Source organism: Solanum dulcamara, chromosome 1 (assembly GCF_947179165.1).
Source record: "Solanum dulcamara chromosome 1, daSolDulc1.2, whole genome shotgun sequence".
NCBI lineage: Eukaryota > Viridiplantae > Streptophyta > Magnoliopsida > Solanales > Solanaceae > Solanum > Solanum dulcamara.
In genome coordinates, this window is record NC_077237.1 from 34,949,250 (window position 1) to 34,976,861 (window position 27,612).

General features: G+C 34.0%; 1 protein-coding gene and 1 long non-coding RNA gene across 2 annotated transcripts; one reads left to right on the top strand and one right to left on the bottom strand.

The window, feature by feature from the left end:
* The first annotated feature begins 1,417 nt into the window (after positions 1-1,417).
* LOC129903665 (uncharacterized) lies at positions 1,418-17,843 on the top strand. The gene is made up of 3 exons (XR_008770287.1): positions 1,418-1,957; positions 6,720-6,783; positions 15,637-17,843. It is a non-coding gene; the product is annotated as an uncharacterized LOC129903665 (long non-coding RNA).
* A 3,342-nt stretch (positions 17,844-21,185) lies between these two features.
* Positions 21,186-26,075, bottom strand: LOC129892599 (uncharacterized). The gene is made up of 6 exons (XM_055968183.1): positions 26,010-26,075; positions 25,689-25,832; positions 25,199-25,295; positions 23,837-24,081; positions 23,107-23,223; positions 21,186-22,022 (listed from the first exon to the last, which is right to left on the bottom strand). Exons 1-6 carry the CDS (start codon positions 26,073-26,075, stop codon positions 21,576-21,578), a joined length of 1,116 nt encoding a protein of 371 aa, XP_055824158.1. The 3' UTR covers positions 21,186-21,575.
* Between the last annotated feature and the right edge of the window lie 1,537 nt (positions 26,076-27,612).

Genomic DNA, 27,612 nt, shown 5'->3' on the forward strand with positions numbered 1-27,612 from the left:
TCTTTTCTCTACCATAGATAACCTCAGTTTGAGCATGACCATATTCGTTTATTCATGCTAACATCTTCGTACATCATCACCTGGAAGAGCTCAACATTACCATAATCCAACACTGGGGAAAATTTTGAATTCGATCAAAATTTGTTGTGATTCTACCATCTAGAACTACACACGACTTGATTCTCATATAACAAGAGATATGTAGGCAACTTGAAACCGAAGTCTCAGCCGCAATCATATTGCAACTACAACTCATTTCATTGGGTCTCTTTGAGATTATTCCATCCGTCGGACAAAATCGGCTACTTCGTCAAATTTCTTTGCTCATCAATTCATTCTTCATTCCCAAGTAAAGAAGAGGCAAGTTGTTGACACCCAATTTTGACCGACCTATTATTATTTTTTGGATTGCTATCTTAATAGATATGTATTTTTTAAAATTTATTTCTTTATCAAATAAATAAATTTAGATTTAGTTTTACCCAATAAATCATATATTTTGACGTTCATATTTTATAATATTTTTTGCTATTTTATAATATTTTGCTATTTATATTTATTATTTTTTATTTTATTTTAAATAAGAAAGTTGCATATGCTCAAATATTTTACATATCTATTTGGTATGTATTTTTCTTTATATGTAAAATATCACTTAATTAAATTTATTTTATATGTATACATATAAACACACATAAGTAAGAACAACCTACCTTTTACAATTCCACGTTAATACTACTACTTTGCTAAATAAATCCCACTATGCACTATTTCACAGTGGATATTTCACCACCACATTTTTAAAAATAAAAATAAAAATAAAAATCATTCATAAGCCCTTTAGTTTGAAAAAGTAAATCTACTTTAGGATTGTTCAATAAGTTGATTATCATGATGTCTTATAACTAATATTTTAATTACATGATGGTTTTTGAGATTAAAAAAAATAAATATTTTTAAAAAAACCTTTTTTTGTTCATTAAAGCGACATGCCCATAATTTCTTTTCAACACTGTTGGCTCATGAATACGATTAGTTAGTTAATAAATAAATTGGTTTATAATTGACTAGAACATATATATATATATATATATATATATATATATATATATATATATATATATATTATGTTTATTAATTAGATAGTAATTTATTCAATTTTTCTTTATTTTATTTTAAACATAGTCCTTTATTCAATTCATTTTAATTTTAGCATAATTTAAATTTAATATGACCCAAATCCAAATTTTAAATTCGTCTTTTAACTACACTCATCCATTTTTCATATTTATCAAATATCAGGATTCAATCCCAACCGCTCATCAAAATTGATGAACGGCTAAGATTCCACTTTCTATTTCTAATTACCAAATAACCAAAACCCTAAAAGATTTTTTTTTTACTTTTCATTCTCTTCTCAAAAAGAGAAGAATGACCGCCTCTCTCCCTCTCTATACTCTCTACTTCATCTTCTCAAAAGAGAAGAGAAGACAAGGCACCTACACGCCCTATTCTCCATCTTCACCATACCCACGCTCCTTCCTCTCCTATGGCCCTTTATCAGAAAAGATGAAGATCCCCTTCCCCACCTCTTTCTTCTTTATTCAATTTTCAGAAAATCCGCTGAATTGTTTGGAAACTTTTGGCTCAAATCAAGAAAAGGTGAGATTAGTGGAATCTTTTCCCCACCTCCTTCCGGTTTTTCCTCAAAAAGGGGTTTGATTTTTGTTCAAATCCAGATTTTTTAAATTCGGATTTGCCTATAAATAACAAGGCTTTTCACCTGTTCAAAAGAGGGGAAGAAGAACAGAGATCCAAGAGAAAAAATCAACATCTAAGAATCCAATTGAAACTTCAAAAAAACTGTCTTTTATTTTTTGCTTTGAATTCAAGTTCGGAAAGGGTTTCGAAGTGAAATTCTTGGCGAAAAGTCCCTTAGTTTGCTGCTCTACACAAGGTCAGTACTCATCCTCGCCTTCCATGATTTATTTATTTCTCAGTTTCTAAGAAGTAAAATAGTCGTTTAATAGTCTTTATTGGTTGTTCGAGTTCAGAAAATTTGAAGTGTTGTTTTGTTCTGTTTGTCACAGTCAGTACATCTCACTTTTTTTTTAAATATGTATAGAAAAGGTATTCACATCGTATGTTCTGATCTCTATTTTGATTAGAGTGTATCTAAATCTGTTTGTTGCCTTAATAATCACTAATCAGTTAGGAAAGAACTAGTTGTGTTTTAAATACTAGCATAGGTTTATTGTTTTAAATTTTGATTAAATATTACTGTTTGTCCGTGTATTTTCAAGTTTATAGCATATCTTAATTCTTTAGTTTAACACTCTTTTACAGTAAGCTATTAATTTTTTTAATTTTTTTTGTGAATTAGTAATACTGTTGTCCTATTTAAGTATTGGGGTAGCGTGAAGTTTTTTTTTTTTAATAACTTAGTTTCAATCTTTCTTTATTTTTATTTTTTTTAGATTTATACCTACGTCTAATTTCAGGTTTCAATCTGTCCATTTTAGCATTCCACATTTTTTTTTCATTGTTTCAAGAGGTAGATAACTCGAAGGCTTTTCATTAATATTCTTGCTATGTGATTTTTTTTAGTGGTTGGTTGTCAATAAAAGTGAACATCAATGTCCTCGCTTTTCCTCCCTTGCATTAATTAATTTTCTCATAAGAAAGTGCCTGCAATTTTCATTGAACTTATTGTGAGTTTGTTGTTCAAATTTTGTTCCTGTGAGTTTACTACGGGAAATGAGTATTTGTTTCAGCATATTTATAATTGATGCCTATTTATTAGTTCATGACGTAATTCCAGTTAATTCATAAATTGTTCATTGTTTCATTTCTCAAGGATGCTTTGTTTTAATAGTGTTGAATGGTTTCACTAAATCTCACCTCCCTTATTTTGTTTGATTCATAAAAAGAACATAAGAATGTCTGAATGTTCGCAGCTCATGTCTGAATGCTGGTCGCTCCTCTAAATTTCTATTTTATATGTCTGTTTTGGATGATCAGCTCGGCTGAACTTACACCTTGCTCTTCTCATTACCATTTGTGTGATTATCAAATTTAGTATATAGAATAGTTGATACAAACCAAAAATACATATTTATGTCAGGCATCTTTTTCTTTGCGTGTGTGTTTAAATGACTAGCATTTCTTGGGTAATTAAGTTATGTGAATAGCTAGAGATTATGACCTTCTTTCCAGTTCACTGCCAATATATATGTGGCACTGGAGTTTGTATGTTTTGTTGTTTGTTGAGATCTGTTTTATTAAGAATATCGACATTCGTCGAATAACTTAACTTGATCTTTCTACTCCTATAGTAACTAATGTTTGTTGTTGCTTTCAAATGATTTGATTTAAATATCCAAGTGCTCTGTTCACCAGTAAGATTCCTCTATTTTGACTACTTGAAATATGATTTTGGTTGATTACAAACCCATCATCTCTTATATCGAACGTATGTAATTCTAGTTAACTGTTGAGCATGATTCATTTGTTTTACTTTTTCTTGTTGGATTCATAACAACATGTAGTGTCATAGGTCTTAAAACACCCTGTTTAAATACAATGGAAGCCTGTAGAAGTAATTCTGCCTTATCACAACTTGTATTATATGTTTTCGCTGTTTATTTTTGCTACTTGTTTTCCCACGTGACTCTAATTCTTATATTTTTTTCTCTTATATTTCATGTACAATCGGAGGGCTGGAGTTTCTGCTTTGGAACTCACTTTTGGCCCAAACTATCGGGCCAACAGCTATTAGGATCTTTAGAGCTCGGAATCTTGTACATTAGGAGTCAATATTCCTTGGCCTTCCTCGTTACTCCTTTGATTATGCTTTCTCTTGATACATTAATTTATTTATATGTTTACATATATGTGAATATTAATATTAATCTCTCCTCTCTATTTGAGACCTTTTTGTATATGGGCCAGTATTATTTGATAATTATTTTAAATGTGTTAGAAATTAGTTTAAAGGCTAAAAAAAATTATTTTTTTTTATCAAGAATAGATATGGCCTTACCATATTTTTTCAAAACAACATAATTATAGAATGAATCTCAATAGTTAGGGCATCTTAGATTCTTTTAATAAATTTCCTTATAAAATAATTCATTTATTAACATTTTGGGCCATTTAGATTTTAAAAAATATATAATTTATTATTATTTCTATTTTAAGGCCTAGATGTCTTACTTGTTTTCCTAATATATTATTTCAAGATTTCAGATTTATAGCAGGTTCAAAATGCAAGGTATATATACATATATATGTCATACATACAAGGTATTATTTTATTTTTTATTTTTTTACTAATTTTTACCATACTTGATGAATTACTTTGTTACACATAACATAATTTTTTTTTATATATCTACTATCCCTTTTATCAATGCTATTTCATTTTTTCTGTAAACTCTTACACCTTAATACACACATTTATTTTACTACATTTGTTGATTTTTTTTTACACGTACATAAAATAATAGGATCTCATAAGCTTCAAACAATGTACATATACATATTTTATTTTATAGTAAATAGGTGCAAGATAACAAACTTTGCATAATGTTTTAACACTTTTGTGCTATTATTATTTTTATGAAAAACTCTATTTTTATCAAATATTTGCTATATTTACTATACATCACACATATTGCTATATTTTAAATCACATCTATTGCCTTTTATTTATATATTTTTACATCTTAATTCTAGATAATAAAGTAACAAATTATCATACCCTTTAAACTCAATTTCAACTCAATTTCGATACATAGAGAGATTGTGAACTTTCACATATTTTAAAGGCATTTATTTATTCATTTATTTTTACAATAGATATATTACATATGTATAACGTATCTTGTATTTTATCCTTGTTTCGCAAATCAATAAAACTTTTCTTGTTAATATTTTCTAAAGCAAATAAATGATAAAATATCCCCAATTTTTTTTTAAAACTAATTTTAAGGACTATCTTCGGATAGGCTCTGATGGATGCTTAACACCTTCCCATCGAGTAACTAAAACCCTTACCTAAGAATCTCATTGGTTTCGCAAATCAAAACAAGGTTTACATTTACATTTTAAATGATTTTTCTAATATTTTTTCTTAAAATTAGGTGGCGACTCTAAATATCTTTTTCAATATCAGTGGCATAGCCATTTTATGTTGTGAACTATTTTGACCCGTTCGAAAATAGGGTGCGACAATGGTCACTACTATAGGCCCTCCTGCAGGACCTGCAACACGACCGTGGTTCACGGACCGTAATGTCCTCCACAGACCGTGAAGTTCTCCGTGGAGGAAGTTCAGAGACTTTTCCTGCAATCCCAAGATTGTTTCCTCCAAGTCAATCATCACGGGACACCACCACGGGCCTTGAAGGGTTCCCGTGAATCCATTTTCAACAAGATTTAAAAGGGACATTTGGGTCTTTTACTGTGTTTTAATATTGAAGTGTGGTCATTTTTGAAACTGAATTGACCCTATTTAAACATCCTAAACCTTCTAAAGTCCTCATTTCTCACACTGAGTCAAACACAAAATTTCCTTCCTCTCAAGTTCTCCTAAGGGTTTCAAGAAAAGCTAGGATTCCATTCAAGGTTATTCAAGTCTCCATTACTTTCAAGCTTTCATTAGGGTTTCATTCAGCAAGGTTTGTGGGTCTCGTTCATGGGTTCTTCCACCATAGAGCCCAAGTGATTTCTTAACTCAATATCTAAAATTTCAAGTGATGTACTTTATGGGTTTTCATTTTATGATTTCAAATGTATAGATTCTTGAATATTTGAAATTTATTTACCTATATTGACTCTTATTTACATGAAATCGATGATTTATCAAGGGCATTATATGAAGGCATGAAAGTAGTTTTAAAGTATAAGTGGTGGGTTGTTTTAAAGATGTCTTAATTGATGCATTCCATCACTCTCATGCCTGCTAGCGTTATTTTAAATGATTTGAAGGTTAAATGCGATAAACCCACCTAATTTTACTATTTTCTCAATGAAGTTGAATTGAAAGCTTTGACTCCAAAATGAAAGTTTATGAAAGCAAACATTTACGATTAAATGGAGTCTCAAGAAATAAAAGAATGAAGAAATGATTATGAAATGATGAATTCCACTTGTCAAAGGCCAATTCTCACTAGTGTGAATCAATTGAAAGGTTTTAATGAACTATTCTACCGAATGATATTTTGATGATCTAAAGCTACGAAAATGACTATGTTCTTATGAACTATTTCATGGGATTGACTTAGCACCGAATGAGGCATTGGGTTAAAATTCGGTAAGGAAATCCTAGTAGAAACCATTTGTCTCATTAACTATGTGCCAACATAGAAGCCCTTGTAGGCTTAGGCTAGTGGATCCACAATAACCCTTAAAGTTAAAGTTAAAGAAATTAAGGAAGTTGACGGAGCTCTACCCGGCAAGTACTCTCCCCGTGACAACATAGGGGGTTATGTTTGATTCTGTGAATAGCTCACTTGGTTTTAAATATCGGTTAAGGTCATCTTCCTACAAAATAAATATTTCAAATGTTATTTACATTATTGATTATGCATGCATTGCACTATGTTCCATGATATATTAATGTCCTAATATTTCCTAAATGTTCGTGCATGCCTACATGCTCCGTACATTCAAAGTACTAACGCATACTCTTTTACCTACATGATATCACCATGTAGGAACCGGCGTTGCTCCACATTTACCTCCTTGTGACTAGTTTAATTGTTGAAGGCTACTACCTTGGTAAGTTCCCATGTTTTTGGAACAACATTCCATTTCCTTTAATAGCTTATGAGATGTAGACTTTGGGTTATCTTTTGGTACTTTTGACACTACATTTGAGGGTGAGATAGGGACATGTCTTTGCCCCTGCCAAGTATAAAGTTGTAGAGGTATTGTTTGACAAATAGATGATGTTTGATGTTGTAAATCACTCCTAATGCTATGTTGTTTCCCTTAGTCCCATTATCCCTTTTTCTTCCACTTATTATTGAATGTCATTACCTATGAAAATCTAAATGAATGATGAGAGGCTTTGATGAGTTATCTATGAGTGTTTCATTCGCCGTGTCATATCTAGGTCCTAAGCTTAAATCGTGACCATTGAAGTTAATGAGGTCTCTTTGATAAGACTCGAGTCAGTTCTTCAAGCTATAGAAAAAGTTTGACTCATTAGGAATAAGTTGAGAACTACTTAGAGTAGGCAGAATTCCTACACCGATATGATGAGAAGAGAGCTTGAATTTAAGTTGGTAATTGGTTTTACTTGAAAATCTCATAGATGAAGGGTGTGATAAGGTTTAGTAAGAAAGGAAAGCTCAGCCCTAGGTATGTTGTCCCTTATCATATTTTGAGACATTTTGGCAAGGTGTCCTATGAGTTGGATTTTCCCTCAGAATTAGATTTTGTGTATCCAGTGTTCCATATTTCCTTGTTGAAAAAGTTTGTTGGGGATTTGATCATGATTATTCCATTAGAGAGTGTTGGTGTTGAGGAAACTCTCTCTTATGAAGGAGTTCTGATTGATATTGTTGATCGTCAAGTTAGGAAGTTGAGGAATAAAGATGTTGCTTCAATGAAATTCCTTTGGAGGAATCAGTTGATTGAGGGTGCTACTTGGGAGGTAGAAGCCGATTTGGTGTCCCGATATCCTCATCTTTTTCTATCCGCTTCAGTTTCAACTTGAGATACTAGTTCCTCATATTTACTCTTTTAGATTCATTGCATTTTAGCTATTCTCACATTTTCATATGCATGCATGTTTGTGAAATCAATTTTCAAGTTCATCTTTTAGCTTAGGGTCGATTACTCTTTAGTTTTATGCATTTTTATGTGTTTTTGCATTCAAGTTGGGTTGTTAGATCTCTTTCCCTACTCTATTCATGCAAGCTTGAGTCCCATTCAAGGACAAGTATTCTAAAGGGGAGATATTGTAACACTTAGGAGGGTTGAAAGTTTAGTTGAAAAGAGAAGTGAAGGAATTTTCTAATTCAACTGGTTCCATGATCCCTTTGTATGGACCGTTGAAGGTTGTACAAGCCGTAGGAACCAGTTGTGGAGTGATGGTTGGAAATTTGGAAAATGTCAAACCTCAGATGAGTTTGTACAAGCCAACAAGACGGCTCTTGGAATGGTTTACAGGTATTAGATGATGACACACAGATGATATTCAAAGACTTGGTGATTTTGGTATTTTAATTCTACGAAGGGTCAATACGGGCCGTAGAAGGAAATGCGGTCCATACAAGTGGCTCGTGATTTGTAGAGACCCTATTGGGAGGATGCTACTACTTAAAAAGAGAACTTATATAATACTTGTGATATTTAAAAAGCTTCATGTAAAATATATTTATAATTTAGTAGTGAAATTTGCCCCATTTACAATAGTTAAAAAATGTAAGATTTTGCCATTTAAAATTTTTTGATCTCAGTTTAACCAAATAAAAGTTTTAATTTATGACGGGACGACTTTTTAAAATAAATTTAAGAAAATACTTTATCAGATATCCATGTATGATTCCCTATCACTATAATTCATGTTACAACCTATTACCAAGTTATAAGTATCAAAGTTAACTAATTCATGCTTCATACAAATATTCAAACTCAAACAGTAAATTTAGTACATTACAAGACTCAGATTTACACGCCCCAAAATAACAAAACAAGAAACTAAATTTAAGTTACAAACCATGGTGTCATGAATGGATCATCTCTCAAAAATAAATACATAAATACATATACACAAACACTCCAATGATCATATACATGTCCCAAAACTACTACAAAATATAGATGCCTATATGTGAATGTGATCTTCCTTACAGTTTCCAAAAACTTTATCTTCAATGGATAACTTCAAGCATCCCTTCAGACATTTTCTATGAGAGAAACAACTATCGCTAAGCATAAAGCTTAGTCGTGTAAAACTATAAGTTTGAATTCTTTAGATTCTCTAATTACTCTTCTCAGGTCATGAGTAGAAAAAATATAAACATAATAAATAAACCACACCAGCAAATATATCATGAGTATCAAGTTCAATATTTAAAAGTTTAAGTGTCAAAAATTCATAAAACCATATTTACAAGAGATTAAATAAAAAGTTTCACCCAATATGTACGTCATGTCATCACACCAAACATGATCAAGTACCAAGATGTATTGGAGCCCTGTATTAAGAAGGGTAAAGACCCAATATATTTTCTTTCACCAACTTCACTCCAACAAAGAGGGGTCTGATATTTCCTTCCGTATAAGGCTTCATAGGGAGGCATTCCAATACTTTATTGGTAGCTATTATTGTAAGAAAATTCTATCAAAGACAAGCATTTGTCCCACTATCCTCAAACTCAATAATGCAAGCTCGAAGCATATCCTCCAAAATTTGTGTCTTTTCTGACTGTCTGTTTCTTTAGGGATGGAACGAAGTGCTAAATTTCAACTTAGTACCCAAGTCTTCCTGCAAGCTACCCCAAAATGTAGATGTTAACCTTGGTCTCGATCAGATATAATATAAATAGGGATCTCATGCAGTCTTACAATCTCATTAATGTATAATTCTGCTAACCGCTCAAGTGGGTAATCCATTTTGACTGCTAGGAAGTGAGCACTCTTTATTAGTTTATCCACTATCACCAATATTGCATCATGATTTGTTTGAGTGCAAGGAAGTCCAGAAACAAAGTACGTAGTTATTCTCTCCCATTTCCATTTCGTTATTGACAAGGGTTTGGCAACCTAACTGGAACCTAATGTTTCCTTTACTTGTTGACAAGCCAGGCATTTTAAAATGAACTCCGCAATGTGTTTCTTCATACCATTCCACCAATAGTGTTCTTTGATGGTCTAGTACACTTTTGTACTTCCAAGATGCATTACATATGGTGAAGTATGTGTTTTATTCAAGATTTAGCTCATTAATTTGTCATCATTAGGAACGCATAACCTATTTTGGTAAAATAAGACACAATCCTCCTTTAATAAAATCTTTCTTTTCCCCATTTTGAAATTCTTCGATCAATGTTTTGAGTTTCTCATCTAACTTTTGCGTTTCTTTTCACCTGTTCAAGTAATATTGGCTTGACTTGCGAATTGAAAACAATCAAACCATACGAATCAAGTGTAAAAATATAAGCTTGTGAAGGATTTGTGACTTAAGGCATCTGCAACCACATTAGCTTTACCTAAATGTTAGTCAATCGAGCAGTCATAATCATTGATTAGTTCAAGCCATCTGTATTTTCTTAAGTTCATCTCTTTCTACATGCCCAAGTATGTTAAGCTACTGTGATTAGTGAATATATGATATTTTCTCCATACAAATAATGCCTCCATATCTTTAAGGCGAACACTATAGCAGCAAGCTCAAGATCATGAGTAGGATAATTCAATTCATGTGGTTTTAATTTCCGAGAGTCATAAGAAATATCTTTCTCTTCTTGCATTAAAAAATATCCCAAACCACAATGAGAAGCGTCACTATATATCACGTACTCTTTCCCCTCCAATGGTAGAGTAAGTATAGGAGCTTGTGTTAACAAGGATTTGAGTATTTCAAAGCTCTCTTGGCATTTTTCATCCCAAGTAAACTTTACTTCCTTATTCAAGAGTCTAGTCAAAGGAGAGGCTATATTGGAGAAGCCTTTCACAAACCTTCTATAGTATCCTAGAAAGCCAAAGAAACTTCTTACCTCAGTAGGGCTTTTGGGAGGTTTCTATTTAACAATTCCTTCAATTTTACTAGGATCCACCTTCACACCTTCGGTTGACACAACAAGTCCCAGAAAAGCCATTTCATTAAGCCAAAATTCTAACTTGGAAAGTTTATCATAAAGTTCTTCCTTCTTTAAAATTTGTAAAACAATCGGAAGATGTTTATCATGATCTTCACTATACTTGGAATATATTAAAATATCATCTATAAAGAACACCATAAATTGATCAAGTTAAGGCTTAAATACTCAATTCATTAGATCCATAAATATTACAGGAGCATTAGTCAATCTGAATGGCATTACCAAGAATTCATAATGATGTATCGAGTTCTAAAAGCAGTTTTAGGAATATCTTTCTCTCGAACACACAATTGGTGATACCCAAACCTTAAATAAATCTTTGAGAATAAATTAGCAACCTTCAGTTGGTCAAACGATTCATCAATCCTTCGTTGTGGATATCTATTCTTGATTGTTATTTTGTTCAATTGTCTAAAGTCAATACAAAGTCTAAAAGTGCCATCTTTCTTCTTCACAAACAACACAGGGGCTCCCCAAGGAGAAATACTCAGACCAATAAAACCTTTCTCAAGAAGTTCTTGCAATTGAGTTTTCAATTCCCTTAATTCTGCTGGAGACATTCTATAAGGAGTGATAGAAATAGTGGTAGATCCAAGAATAAGCTCGATCAGAATTCAACTTCTCTTTTCGGTGGCAACCCAAAAAGAATTTCTAGGAACACTTCAGGAAAGTCACATACAATAGGTATTTCTTTAAGACTAGGATCTCTACATGTGTATCAATTATATGAGCAAGATATGCACTACAACCTTGATGAAACATCTTTCTTGCCAAGGCCGCAGAAATAATATTAGATGTCAATGATCTTTCACCTTGTATAATAATGTGTGAAAATCCAGGATCCTTAAAAGTTACATGCTTGTACCTATAATCCACTACTGCATGATATTTATAAAGCCAATCCATCCTATTAATAATATCAAAATCGTAGAAAGTCATTTCAATCAAATCAATAGGGAAGACTAGGTTTTGAATCACGAAGGGACACATTTGGTAAATTCGATATGGAATAAGCATCCTTCTGTAATAGTGAGATGACATACTTGAATTTGGTAACATTTGAACATTCCAACTGCTCAAACACTCACTCTATGCGCCTAAGCCATTGTTAAGCATCAGTGAGATCAACAGTGGCTTCAAACTCAACTCCACTGATTTTCCTCATCTTTTCAAATTTTATTCCATTGGGATCATATATCATTTCATCCATGCGGAGGAAGAATTCATCCATATGTTGAAAAGTAGGATTCATAACTTGAGTACTATGACTCATGTGAGGATGTGGACCAGCTCTTACTCTTATTGGTTTCCCAGTTCAGATCTACTAGTACGGAGAACATATTGATCAAAGGAATTTTCACCAACCTCTTCTAGTGCATGAGGTTGGGAATGAGAATCACCTGTACCTTCACGAGCATCTTCCATAGGTCTATTAGAAGAGGAGGCTATAACTAAATTACTTCAAAAGGAAAGATCACATTGTATTAGGGGAATGGACATGGTTCATATGCAACCTACATGCATTAAATATACTATTTACCATATAGTGAGTAAATAATATAGCCCAAAGTATGCAAGCAAATCACAATAAAAGTCCTAGAACCACAAACTCAGGCTCTGATACCAACACTGAAACACAAAGTAACAAGAAATAGCGAATATACAAAGATAGGCTTTCCAATATATTAGCAGGTAACAAGCATAAAAGTACAAGTTTATACATAAATCTCAGCCTTTTAGCATACAATAGTCCAATACGACTTCAAGAGTTCAAACCGTAGACCAACCAATGTCTCAAGTTCCTCAACTTGTAGACAAGTATAAACAACCTTGAATATATAATTAAATGCCCAATTTAATTTCTAGCATCTCCATAATATTGACATAAAATAAGATTTGTCATTAAAAGTAAGCCTAGAATGTGTAAATAGCACTATGTTACCAAAGCAGTAAATTTGGTCAGCCAAGTACCTCATGTCGTAACTAGATTTTGCAAATTCAAATGGCAAAAATGGACTTTATGTCCTTTATAAAAGTTGTAGATATATATTTTAAGCTTGCAAAAAAAGAATAATCACCACAAAATATATTTTTTATAAAAGGATATAATCAAATCACTAACAGTTGTACATGTGGAATTTTTAAATCAAGAATCTGGACAGAACTTATCCTATGTTGCATTCTATTTTTAGACTCAATGACAACAAAAATAGTCTACAATATAAACATAAGAGTTGTAGGTATGTGTGTTAGCTTTCTAAAACATATTTATTTACTAAAAAAAGGTAAACATAATGAGATATGCCAGAATTACTAACAGCTACACAGTTTCAAAACAAATTTGAACACTTACCAAGATATAGAGTGTATTTTGAGTTCCAGCCAAAAGAAATAGGTTTTGTGGATTTGATGGTTTTGACTAGGTTATAAATGACCCTTATCCTTAAAAACCAACTTTTTTTTGAGATAAAAGTGAGTGATATACCTTTAAAATAATAATATAGCAAAGCTGCCCAAAAGAAAAGATGGCTGCCCAAATTTGCTTTTTTTTAAAAAAAAACTAATCACACCTTTCTTACCATTAATTAGAAGGATATGTTTATATATATAATGCCGTGGACATTTACTAAACTACCCTAACATAATTCTTCAGAATATCATCATGATTTAATGAAACCATGTTTTTCTCATGTAACAAAATTTGAGTCAAGGAATAGTGAAGTAGGAGTTGATCCTATCATCAAGAAATATCCACTTGAAATGCGAATATTATCTTAAATAATTAGGGGCGTTAAATGATTGAGGTCCTGAAATTGAGGAAAATTCCTAGACTTGTGATCAATGTTTGATAGGGTATAGAATCTGACTCGTGGTTTGACATCAGAGAGGTTAGTTTCAACATTTTATTTTATGATCGTACAGGATGGCTGTTAATTAATGTACGATCCATATATGGATCTATAGGTCACTTCGACAGTTATTTTTCTAGGGTTAATTAGGTCTTTTAATCCATAAACTATATTGTTTCTAGATTATTCCTAAGCCCTATAACTGATTTTTCTCTTAAAATATTACCCATTCTCTCAAAACAGCAAATATCTCTCAAGTTCTTCTCCCCCAAGGTTCCCTCAAGGCAATTCTTGGGTTCTTTAAGCTTCAAGTCTCCATTGAAGATTTTGATTAGGGCATCTATCAAGGTATGCGCGAAGTTCAACAATGGGTTCCTCTTCACCCATTGAGTATCAAAGAAACCTCAATTCTCCAATTATCATCTTGCCTAAATTTCTATGGATTCTATTATTATGTTATGGGTTCAATTGATTAATACTTTATTTATTCCTATTGAACTTATTAAGAATAATTTAATCATAATTAAATGGTTTCAATGATTTTTACTCGAACCTATCTATATGCGTATATTAATTTTGATTTAAAATTTTGAATATTATGCATGCATTATGAATATACGACACTATGTTTTAAGGATGCCTTCGAATAATGTGTTAATACAATTTTATGAAACTAGTTGCTTCCGATTGAACTATTCTCATTTTAAAAGATAATTGTGATTTAGGCATTTCCGATTGAAGTGTGATTTTGCTATGAAAAGACTATCATGATTTAGATCCTTTCAATTAAGTGTCTCTAAGCATTGATTATGTTATGAATCATGATATTTTAAAAGGAGCTATTTTTCTGATAATGAGTCTTTATGGTTAACTTGGTATTACTAGATTCCTATATTTCAAAGACTATGATTATGTTATGTTTTTCCATTAAGAGTATTACCTAGAACCGAGTTGGACTAGTGACATTACTAGGTCCCAGAATTGTGAGTCCCTGTAGGATGTCCTGATAGGAAAAAATAGCTAGTGGATCCACCTAAGTTTATGATTATGGTCCTTATCTTGGAAAGTAGGACACTTTCTTTTTGGTGTGGAACTAGGACACTAAATTCCATGTTATAGCTCACATGGTTTATGTCGGTAGAATATATGTGTCACTTATGTTATGATTATGATTCTTTTAGGAATATTCCATTGTCCTTGTATTATATTTTAATCGATGTTTTAACAAGATTTTTCATGTATTAGCTTAGTCATTAAATTATTATATTTTTATATCTACCATGTTATTTCATATACTCCATACTTAGTACAATCTAAGTACTAATGCTATTTTTACCTATATTGTCTCATAATATACGTTTTGACGTACCTCTTTCAGGCCGTAGCTAGGTCTAGATTTTGATCAATGTTTCTTATTGGTTGTTGAGTCCTCATGTTTTGAGGACATGACTTATAAGACTTTCATTTAGATTTTTCATTCATTTTTATACTTTCAAGTTAGCTAGAGACATGTTCTAGCATCTCATCTATGATAGAGGCTTATTGTCAAACATAGTATCTCTGCTTATGGTTTTTGATTCTTAGATTCTCTTTATGATGAGATTGTTATTGGAGCCATATACTCTGTCTTTCTATTCATTTGATCATGTTGATTACCTTAGTGTCATGCTTATATTAGGTGGCTTAGTTAGGATCTTTTGGGATTTTATTAGCCATGTCACCTCTAAGGGTACCTTCGTAATGACAAACTTGGTATTCAACGCATCAGGTTGTTAGAGAATCCAAGCCTTGTTGAGTAGAGTCTTGTTCATTGGTGTGAAGCATGCAACATCTATGAATAGGAGGCTACAAGACGTTTAAGAAACTTCACTTCTTTTATTACTGTTAAGTTGTATGATAGAGTTGAAGTCTATAAAGTTTTCTTCTAACTATTGTTCTATACATTTCAGGATCATGCCTCATAGAAGAGCTCCATTGAGATGGAATGTGAATCAAAATAAGGAATAACAAAAACCTCAAGCTATAGTTGATCCTTTGGCCGAGCAAGTCACTCAAGTCGAATTTAGGGTTACTTCCAAGTGTTGTCCCAATCTATAGATTATAGCTCTTGTGAACTCAAATGTGGGTATATGGAAACAAGAAGGGATCGTTACTAAACAAGGATGAATCCTTTGGAATATCATGGTTCAAAGGTGGTCAAGCATCTACAAGAGTTTGTTAAGGGGATTTAAAAGATCGTGGATATTATGTGTATGACTCTTGTTGAAAAGGCAGACTTGGCCACTTACCAATTGAAATAGGTTGATCAAGTGTGACTTAGCCATGGGAAGGAAGAGAGGGCTATTGATGCAGGTCCCTTGGATTAGGACATGTTTAAGTAGCTTTTCTAGATCAGTTTTTCCCTCTTGAGATGTGAGAGTCTAAATTCTAAGAGTTCATAAACCTAAAACAAGGTAATATGAGTTTGAAGGAATACTCTTTGAAGTTAACTCAAATCTCCTAGTATGCTCTGGGAATGGTAGCCAACTCTAACACTCGAATGAGAAAGTTTGTTTTCGGTGTTTTTGAGAGAATTGTGAAGGAATGTAGAACCACTATGTTGATTAAGGAGATTGAAATCTTGAGGTTGATGACTGTTGCTCAAAATATTGATGTGGAAAAGCTTAACGAGAAAGCTAGGGAGATAAAAAGGGTGCAAATAGATAGTTGTGATTACTCTCATCAGAAATCTGGTGGTGGTGGTCATTTTCATTTTAGATAAAAATTTCTCGACATGACTTTATCTAGTGCTCTGATTTAGAAGTTCAACGAAGCTAGTATGCCTAACCCTGAGCCTCAAGGGAGGGCTCCTAGTGGTCTGATTTTCCCTGCATGTTGCAGATGTGGGAAGAACTATCTGAGAGATTGGTTAGCTGGTTCAGGTTCATGGTTTCATTGTAGTAATACATTCCATAGATTAAGGGATTGCCTATATGCCTATAACAAGGTTAGATACATCAGCAAACTTATCCTAGTACTTCTCAAGTTGCCCAACTCAGTAGGGTACTTCATCTGATTCTGGTGGTAGATAACTCCAAGGCAGGTTCTATGCTCATAATACTTGACATGATTAGGAGGATTCTCTTGATGTGGTAAATGGTATTTTCCTGATCCAAGCTAGGCCCTAGGAATAACATGGCGATCGAAACCCCAATAGAGTCCAATCAAGCCTCTTAGCATATTATTCATGAACATAGATAAGGTAAATGAGAAAATAATCTAATCATAAAAGTATAAGTAATGACTCAATAGGAATATCTCAATAAAGGAGAAAAGAGATCAAAAGATGCGACAACATATACTCTATGAACATCTAACATGCCTCTACTAATTTGATGGGGGCGTAAGACAAGCTCCTAACTCATCCATGACAACATAAGAGAGTAATATGACATAGTAAAATAACATAATGAAAATAAAGTGTCACATCCTTGGAACATGAGGACTCAAAATCAATACAACAATCACAAGCTCTACCATGAATAGGAGGATGGGTTAGATCGTTGGACCCCACATTATGATATAATATAGGTAAAAGTATGTGTTAGTACATGAAATACACTAAGTATGTGAGAAGTATACATGAACAATAAATATAGGTCATAATCAAGATGAATCATGGGCTGAAAGACCAATATCTTAAAACATGAGTAAAGGCATGAAAATAATAAAACATCAAAACTCATTGGTCAATGCATCAAAACATCTTTATCATAAGAACTTAATAGATTTTCTTTAACTGGTGTAGGATAGGACCTTTAACCAACATATAAGACCATGCGAGCTACAATATGGAATCTAATGAACCCCATATCGAAAGGAGAAGGCTACCTTGCCAGGGTAGACTTCTTGATGGTACTCTCTCATTAGCTGTGCTATATATAGATCCACTAGTTTTGCCATATTGTCATATTTGAACCTATGTAGGCAATGTAGTTTGGGACTTAAGGTTTCTACAAGGATTCCCTTGGGTAGCTACAATGGTATATCAGACCGAACCCCACCTTAAATTCCTCTCAGTGCTTAGTCATTATCCCAATAGAATTTTTATGAAAACATTATCATTAACATCATTAGGAGAGATAATAATACATATCAATCCATATTATAAAGATACCATAGGAATAACGCATTTATCAACTTCATCATGAGTGTGTGAGGATTTATCATCAGAATCTTTAACTTCTTTAACATGATTGTGTAAGAATTGTCCTTATTGAACAATAGCTTCTTTGCTTATAACATCAGTGAAATATCATTTATAACTTTTTTCTTAAAAATGATCTTTGAATATCATTGACAAAACTTCTAATTGAACTTAACTTGAAAATCAAGATCATAATTCATAAATCATGCTTGAACTATCATAGAGAATAGGTCTTTGAAATTCATCTTGAAATCATGAAATGTAATGTAAACTATGCATAATTAGGCTAATAACATTGAAATATATCATAATTAAGAAGACCCAATGCCAATCATGAAATTAGGGCTTTCAGAAGAAGAATTCATAAGAAATTTGAGATGAAATCTTTGGGATTCCATAGGTGAAAGGGTCCAAGGATGAAGTTTCACATACCTTGACCTTTATAAGCCCTAAATTTCATATAATTGAAGCTTTACCTTGAAGAAATCATTAGAACTTGCTTGAGGAAGAAGAAGACTCAGAGAACATACTTTTATAAAGAAGATTTAGATTTAGATTGTTAGGGTAAAAATAAGAGAGTTATGAGGGCTTAGGGTAGTTAATAGGTTAGGATATAGTCCCAAAACCGTCCACATTAATTAATGAAAATATAGGAAATGACCAAACTACCCCTAACTTAAATTAGATTTGGGCAACTAGACTGACCCCCACCCTAACCTATGAAAGCCAATGTGGGTCATATTCATAGTCATGGGGATGACTTTAAAACTCTTTTCATAAACATGAATTCATATGAAAATAAGAGAATAACCGAAATACTTAGTTTGGGCTGATTTGGATCATGAAAGAACTAATACCTCAACTAGGTACGGAAGGAAAGAGATGAGGATATTGTAACATCATATCGGCTTTGGCTTCCCATGTAGCACCCTTAACATCTTGGTTCCTCCACAATACCTTGACTGAAGCTCTTTCCTTGTTTCACAACTTCTTAACTTGCCGGTCTAGGACCTCAACTGGAACTTCCTCATAAGACAGACTGTCCTTTACCTCAATATTGTCCAATTTCATAATAGAACTAGGATCACCAACAAACTTTCTTAATAAATACACATGAAACATCGGATGTACCGATACCAAATCCGAAGGCAAATCCAACTCATAAGCCACCTTGACCATATGCCTCAAAATCTGATATGGCCCAATATAATAGGGACTAAGCTTCCCTTTTCTTACCAAAATGCATCACACCCTTCATGGGTGAGATTTTTAAGTAAAACCAAACATTAACTTGAAATTCAAGTTCCCTTCTCCTTGCATCCGAATAGAACTCCTGTTGACTTTGGATTGCCTTCAATCTTTCTCTTATTATCCTCACCTTCTCCATCGCCTCATGCACTAACTCGGGTTCTATCAAGGCAACTTCACTAACTGAAAAGTGACCTACATCTTATACCATTCAAGGCCTCAAATAGGACTATTTGGATGCTGGAATAATAACTGTTATTATATACAAATGCTATCAATGGAAAATAATTGTAAGACCCTGGAATTTTGAAAGTAAAAAATGAGGATCAAAATATGAAAATTCTGAAACCTACAACTTTGACACTAAATGATGACTATGAAAGGCCATCACGAGCCATAGTATGCACCATAAATCATGGTGAGCTACCGTGGTAGTAGTTCTGAGACTCAGACCCGTAGGAAGGGACCACGGACCTTGGTGAGCACCATAGGTTGTGATGCCCTTTGTGGTGACCCCTCCCCTAAGGCCCTCAAGAACTTTCCAAGGTAAGGACCACAATTGACCAACACAAGTCGTGTAGCTCTTCAAGGAAAGTGGTAGGTTCCATGGTGGTTTCTCTTGCAGACCACCCTGTAGGTCCTATACCACAACTATGGTTCATGGACCGTGATACCCTCCACGGACTGTGAAGGTATCCGAGGAGGAATTCCTGAAATCCTTCCCTTCTAACCTCAGTATTTCAAGTCCAAGTCCAATACCACAGACTCCACCATGGGAGTCACTATAAGAAATAAGACTTATTGTGGCGCCAAACGTCGCTACAAAATGATCCAAAGTCGCCGCTAATGGTATATAGCAGCGACAATTGCTCCGTTCGTAGTAGTTCCATAACTAAAGGTTATTTGTGACGATTAAACAATGTCGCCACAATAAAACTCCATCTATAGCGACATTATTTGTCACAATATATAAATAAATATGCCACAAAAAATAATAATTTATAACAAAAATATTTGGAAAGTCGCTCCTAAAATATGACCTATAGTGGCGACATAGTTGCCACAAAATCGTATACGATAACTGTGGCAACTGTTATGTCGCTCCTAAAATATGACCTATAGTGGCGACATAGTTGCCAGAAAAGCTTACACGCTAACTGTGGCTACTGTTATGTCGCTCCTAAAATACGGCCTATAGTGGCGACATAGTTGCCACAAAATTGTATACGATAACTGTGGCAACTGTTATGTCACTGATAAATGTTGATATTAATTAGTAGCATTTCCTATCGCTGCAAAAAAGTATAAACTATTAACATCAACTTTTATGTCGCTGCTACACGTCATTAATTAACAGCCGCAAAAATCCACTAAATATCAGTGGCAACTTTTTGTCATTGCAAAAGGTAATATTCATCTCGTTACTATAGACCAATATTTAGTGTTTTAAAAACAAATTCTCTAAAATTAGTATATATATAGATATTAAAAACATCTAATATATAGTATTTCACAAAATTAGAACAAAAGCATTTACGAGTACATACATATTAGCTAGTACTTCAGTTATCATTGTATCTCACAAAATTAGAACAAAAGCATTCCGTGTTTGCATATACAAGTACAAAAAGAAAAAACTCCCATTGCACGCCTTCAAACTACTTCTTGATTGGGCCCCATTGCATAAGAACCTTGTCCTTGAAAATAGAAAAACAATATCAACTTCCTCGAATGACTTCAATGTCTCAAACTGTCTTTCATAGTATTCCTTTTCTCTTATAATCAGTAAAAAAGTAGTCAAAAGAGGACTGAGGATGTTAAAGATAAGAGCTTTTCATATAGCTTCTATTGAGTCCTAATTTAACATCAAACAGTACTTAGTCTACAGAAAAGGAAAATTACCACTTTTTTTCTTGCCAAGAACATGTTTCTTGGGATGTTACTCTTCATATACCAACCTAAAATCTTAACTTTTCCTTATACTTCACAACATAAAGTAGCAACTAAAGCAACAATATTTTGTAAATAACAACTAAAAGAAGCAAGATTTTGACTCCAAAAATGGAAACACAGAAACTAAAAAGTTTACAAAACCAAAACCTACAATAACACAAGACTTGAGCACTTTATCTGGAAGCCTTAACAAAAAATCATGCCTTAGTGACTTATTAAATGAGTTTCGCCGGCTGAAACCAAGAAAAGCTTTCCCAAAAGTGTCTTATAGATAATGATGAGGTTGTTGATAGCTTATCAGAAGCCTTCACTAGTTTTCAGTAAATAGATAACACAAAAAACTTCCAACAATCTTCCACTTACTGTTGATAACTAAAGTACTTCTTGTTGGCCATAGGCCATAGCTTTGTTGGATTCGGCATCTCTAAAGCCATGGAAAGCTTTCCAGAAAACATTTCAGTTGTTGGATTTTCCTAATAACTAGTCCAACTTTTAATGTAACTATTTTCTACACGAAGATAACAATTTATTATATTCCAAAAGAGCAAGAGAAAGTACCTGTTGCATTCTAGTCATAATAGCAGCCATTTGTTCTTGGAACATCTTGTCTACCTCGCCTTTCATGTGTTCACGCTCCTCTTCTAATTTTTTCTGCAAATCTTCTTTCATATTCTTTTTTAAATCAGCAGTCATTTGTTCACGTTCTTCTTGTAACTTTCGATCCATATCAGCTTGCATCTCTTGACGAATACTTTCTATTGCCGAAGATACACTTGCCTCTATGTCTGACTGATGTAGTTGAGTCTTTTTAGGAGGCTTCTTTCCATATCCTTTTCCCCGAACATAGCCTGATCTCTCACCGAGAACCGATGATAAAATCTCATCCCTAGTCATGGGATGCTCGATCTCTTCAGATTGTTGTTCAACAACAAGTTGTTGAAGCTGACCCTATAATAACATTTAATTATTTCACCAAAACATAACGCACATATTGAAAGTAACTTTGGACTTTCTTTGGTCCAGCTTTTGGACTTCTTCCAATGCAAACATGTATTCCGAGAAGCAAACTTCCCTGCAGATACATTGTCCAAATGCAGTCATATGCTTGAAAATACACAATATTTCTATAATTTTCAGCAACTACCACAAGAAACTATGGGCTACATCAAGTTGGACAAGCTAGGGATGGCAAGTTTTAGAAGAAGAAAACTCAACCTCCTTGAACTCTTCTTACAGCTTTAGTGTTCTAACTTCTTCTTCTTCAATTTGGATGTCTCTATTTCATAGCTATATCGACTTTGAAGATTTAATAGTTAGGACCTTTGTAAAGGGGAGAGTCCCTCATTTATAGCTTTCCTAGACTAACCAACTTATCATTAGAGATAAGGACTAGAGTAGGTATTTCTGCTCTGTTTCTGCTGTACAGGTACATTGCAGACCTGCAACACTTGATACAGCACTTGGAATTCCTCTCTTGTTTGCTTCCATTGTGCAGGTAAATAAAGTGTTGCAGCACTTTATGACTTTGTTGTCGAATTGCAGCATACATCTAGAACCTGCAGGTCGATTTAGCATGGTGCAATGGAGTGGATTACTACATCAACAACTAAGTTTACTGCAGAGCTGCAACATCCAACAATAAATACTTCAACTACACAACCATGTACAAATCTACAATACAACCATACTTGGAACCTTTAGCATCCAACAACCTGCAACACCTTACAATAGTCATCCTCATCTTCACCTTCAGAACCTGCAGAAATATGGGGCAGAAACTGCAGCTGCAGTTAAGTCCTCAATGGTGTTCTCATTTCCATGTCTTCAAGGGTGTTTATTTACATAGACAAAGAAACTTTACAGCTGATGTTTTGCCCAAACACAGCCACAAATCCAAAGAAGAAAGATTACATATTGAAGTAGACAAGGTGAATTAATGACTATCTTGAGAAGAAGTTGTCTCCAAAAAAAAAGAATAAAGTAACTTGTAGTAGATCAAAAAGATAATAAGGTAATGTCTTTAGGGAATTACATGAATCTGTTGGGATTGCGGATCCAACCATACACGTTCTCCGTTGTCTTTTTTACGTGTATGCTGAATCTCCCAGACTTTATCTGGTGTGTCTTTTTCTCCCGATTCAGGATTTCTCTACAATATAGTTCAATAACAAAAAAAAAAAATAAGCAAATAATCATATAAATAACAAGAAGTATATGTAATTATAGAAGAGCAAATGTGTTTTCACCGTAGCTTCCTCTACTTCTGCAAATGATCGCGTCCCACAAGAATGCTTAGTTATCTGTTTTTCTCTATTTTTTTTATTTCTCCCACTAACAACCTGTACTAAGTCAAGAGATCAAAAAATATTTATGCTAGTCTAGATAGCTACTGAAATATGTCATGTTTTCCATGTAAGCATATGTCTAAGATTATAGAGTGGGCAACAATGTTTTGGTTATAATAAAGTTACCTTGAATTTCTCACTGCCAAAATACTTAACTAGGTATTTTCAGTCCTCCAACTCAATATCCTCAGGTCGATGAGACAATCTTTCTTCATCAGTATCATAGGCAGAGTAAGAATTATGCAATCGAGCTTTCCATGCCCTAAAAAGTCTTTGCATAGTGCTTAACACAAAGCCTTGTAACTTATGTTCTTGCAGTCCACCACAAAATTCAAATTTGTCCTGAACATATTATAATATTAAATTTGATAAATTAAGTAATTTAAAGACAATACAAAATGGAAAGTAATTTATTACCTTAACCTTATACCACATTGCTTCTCCATGTTTTAAAACAATCTTTTGCCAATTTCCATCTCGAAATAAGATGCTGCTCCTCATGATCAAGCCACAGTAATTAACAATATCTCTAGCACCAGAACCCACAGCTCTATCAATGTCATCTGGAATAATTATATTGATTTTTCCTCCGTACTTGGTTTTAATATCAACCGTCTTAGATTTATATTTTCCTCTTCCTCTCTTTTTATTGATGTGAGAAACTGCAAAGCAATAATATGGTGATCTTGAGAACTATATGCAATCATGGCATCTTATCATCTCCACTAAAAGCTTGCAGATTCATGGCATCTTATCACCAAAACATCTTTTGTTAACCAATTATCCTCTTCTTTTTTCAACTTAAAGATACATAAAAATTTGAGCTTATATATTTTAAGAAACAGATCAAAAGAAGATTATTAAATAAGTGTCTATATTTGCACCCAAGAAAGAACGAAACTAGTTAAGCCTCTGTTAAGTATGAAAACTAGCAGAAGAAGGGAACTAGCAGAACTAGAAGAAGAGAACTGCCAGCATTTTAAGTTAATTTACTTTGCTGCAGAACACCACCCATTAGTCTATTAGATCCTTGTAAATTTAAATTTCCAGAACCAAGACCAAGCACAGACAATTCTGCATCACTAGCTAGGGACGTGGACTAACCTGCACTAGTTTCAACCTCCGGGGAGGGGCTTACACTTTCTTCTAGAGTTCTGGATGATTGTGTCTCTGGAGATGTTCTTTGGATAGGGTCATTTGATATTTGGCTTATCTGCTGAGGTCCTTGCCTTGGGTTAGATGATTGTTCCGTCTGTAGAGGTCCTTACCTTGGTGGTATTTGTGGCTGAGATGCAGTTCCAGCAAGACTTTCTCGTCCTTGAAAATTTCCACGTCCAGTTCTTATACCACCTCTTCCACTTTTACCTCATCCAGTTCCTTTCATTTCCTGCAACATGATTAAAAAGGAGAAGCATAAGATTCAGAAATTAAAAATGATAAAACATATATCTACCAGCTAAAGAAAACATCAAATACACAACACTTCTACAATCTCCAGCAGCTACCACAGGAAACAAAAGGCTACATCAAGATGGACAAGTTAGGAATGGCAAGTTTCAGAAGGAAAACTCTGAAAAGGATCAAACTATCCTCTTGACTGATCTCATTCTCAATGTGTAATAGACTTTTTATGAGTATTCTGTTTTATTTCTTCTTATTCCATCTAGTTATTTCCCATTGTAAGGGGAGAGTCTCCCTTGTTTACTGCTTCAGTAGAACTAAGAACATACTGCTAGAAGTAAGAGCTAGAGTAGTTATCACTTGTATATGCCACAATACAGCAGCAACAGTGACTGCAACTGATCAACAGCAACAGCCACTCAGCAACAGCAATAGAGACCAGAAGCAACCAGCAACCTTCAACAAATACACCATGCTACACCAAAATGACTTCAGATTGTGCAAGATTATAGCAAATACAACTCCTGCAGAACCCAAGAAGTTTCAGCTCAAAAGGATAATTGGAGATGTTAGTCGAGCGACCTTGAAAAAGTTAGCCGACTTAAGTCGCAAGATGGAGCATTTCACAAATTGGAACTTCCAGCTTATGGAAAAGGCCTCCAAAAGTTGCAGGATTACAGAAAATACTGTATTTACAGAGCCCAAGAAGTTTCAACTCAAACGGACAATTGGAGATGTTAGTCGAGCGACCTTGAAAAAGTTAGCCGGCTTCAAAGCACTCTTGGAGGTCCTTTCCCTTTTGTTAGCTTGTGCAAGTTCTTTCTTGTTTTTGTTTGTTGGTTTTTGCAGATACACCACAATACAGAACCTGGAATGCTTTAACAACTGTAACAACAAGAGGAGACACACCAACAACAATTGTACTTCCAATATTTCTGCTGTACAGCACTCTTGGAAGTATCCTGCAACTTTGAGCCTTGTGTTGGAATTGCAGCATCTGAGATTGGATTGCCTGCACCAACAACTACCTTTATACCTGCAACAGCTTAACAACATCACATGTAGATGCTACAGCAGCAACAACTACATTACAGAGATGCAGCAACAACAACATAAGAATGCTGTAGAGATGCAGCACAGGAATCAGCAATGGGATTTCTCCTTTAGTTTGTCTATCTTATGCAGGTACTCTGAAGAGATGATCCTGATCATAAGGAAGGGTCTCCTCTTGGGAGTAGCTAGCAACAACAAACATCTTAACCCCCTCTACTATGGAAGTAACATGGAGCTACCCAAGGACCTGCAGCAGCCTATGACCAAGCCACAATAGGGTATGATGTGCAGGGTGATTGGGATCATGTGGACCTGCACCAAGGCCTCCAAAGCTTGCAGGATTGCAGCAAATACTATAGGGGCAAGGTCCAAGAAGTCTCATCTCAAACGAATAATTGGAGACGTTAGGCGAGCGACCTTGAAAAAGTCAGCTGTCTTAAGTCTAAAGAGGGAGCAATTTGCTATTTGGAAATTCCAACTTGTGCAAAATGCCTCAAAATCTTGCAGGACAAAAGAAAAGCATGTTTTTGCAAGTCTCAAGGAGTTTCAGCTCAATCGGATAATTGTAGACGTTAGGCGAGCGACCTTGAAAAAGCAAACAGGCTCCAAAACACTCTTAGAGGTCCTTTCTATTTTGCTAGCTTGTGCAAGTTCTTTCTTGCTTTTGTTTGTTTGTTATATTGTTGCAGGTTACTGGAGTGATACATCAACATGCATTAACAACAACTACATGGAGGACATCAAAGATACAACCACCAAATCAAATAGAAACTCCAAGACTGCTATAGGCCCATTCTGGTTTTTCTGTCTTGTTGGCTGGTTGTTTTCCTTTGATGGTTTTTTTGTAGGTACAACAGATAATGGGTCACCTTGGCAAATAAAAGGCATCAACATAGAGACAACAACCTTCCAAGATAGGACCTCACCAACACATCAGCTCTCCACCCATGCCAATTCCTTGACTGCAACACCTGCAGCAGATCTATTGCACCCCAAAACTCTTGAAGCTCACTGCTCTTCAACATGCACTAATAACAACTACATAGAGGACATCAAAGATACAACCACCAAATCAAACATCTCCACTATAGCCTCATTGATGGAAATGTAACACATTGATTAAACTTAAAATGCTGATTATATTTACAAAGTTGCAGATACAAGCGTTATGAATTAATTTTATGTCAACCTAATCAAAATAAAATACAGAAAACTTATCAAAACAAGATGTAGACAGATATACAGTCGTCTCTGTTAAGCAATCTTCAAAAGGATGTATCACTGTCATCTCCATCATTATCATCAATTAACTCTTCTTCGCTTTCTTCATTCTCAGATACATCTATATTATTGTCATTAATAAAATCATCATCCTGATTTTATTCATCATTGGTATGCAAAACAGTTTGTGGTTCAATATCATCCCTATGTAAAGACACTGCAATATCAATTTCTTGGTCATTGATACTCAAGATATTACATTCCACTTCCTCTTGTTGATAAACTTCTTCATTTATTAATTCTTCTTCAACTTCAGGCATACTGAAAAGGTCACAAGGATTTGTCTTTACAACAACGAGCCAATCTTTATCAATCGTGTCATTCAAGTAAAAAACTTGCTCAGATTGAGATGCCAGCACAAATGGCTCATTTATATTCAAAGCACAATGAGTATTCACACTTGTAAACCCATAACCTATAATTTTTAAGTATTATCATATCTTTTTGTAGCTCACAAA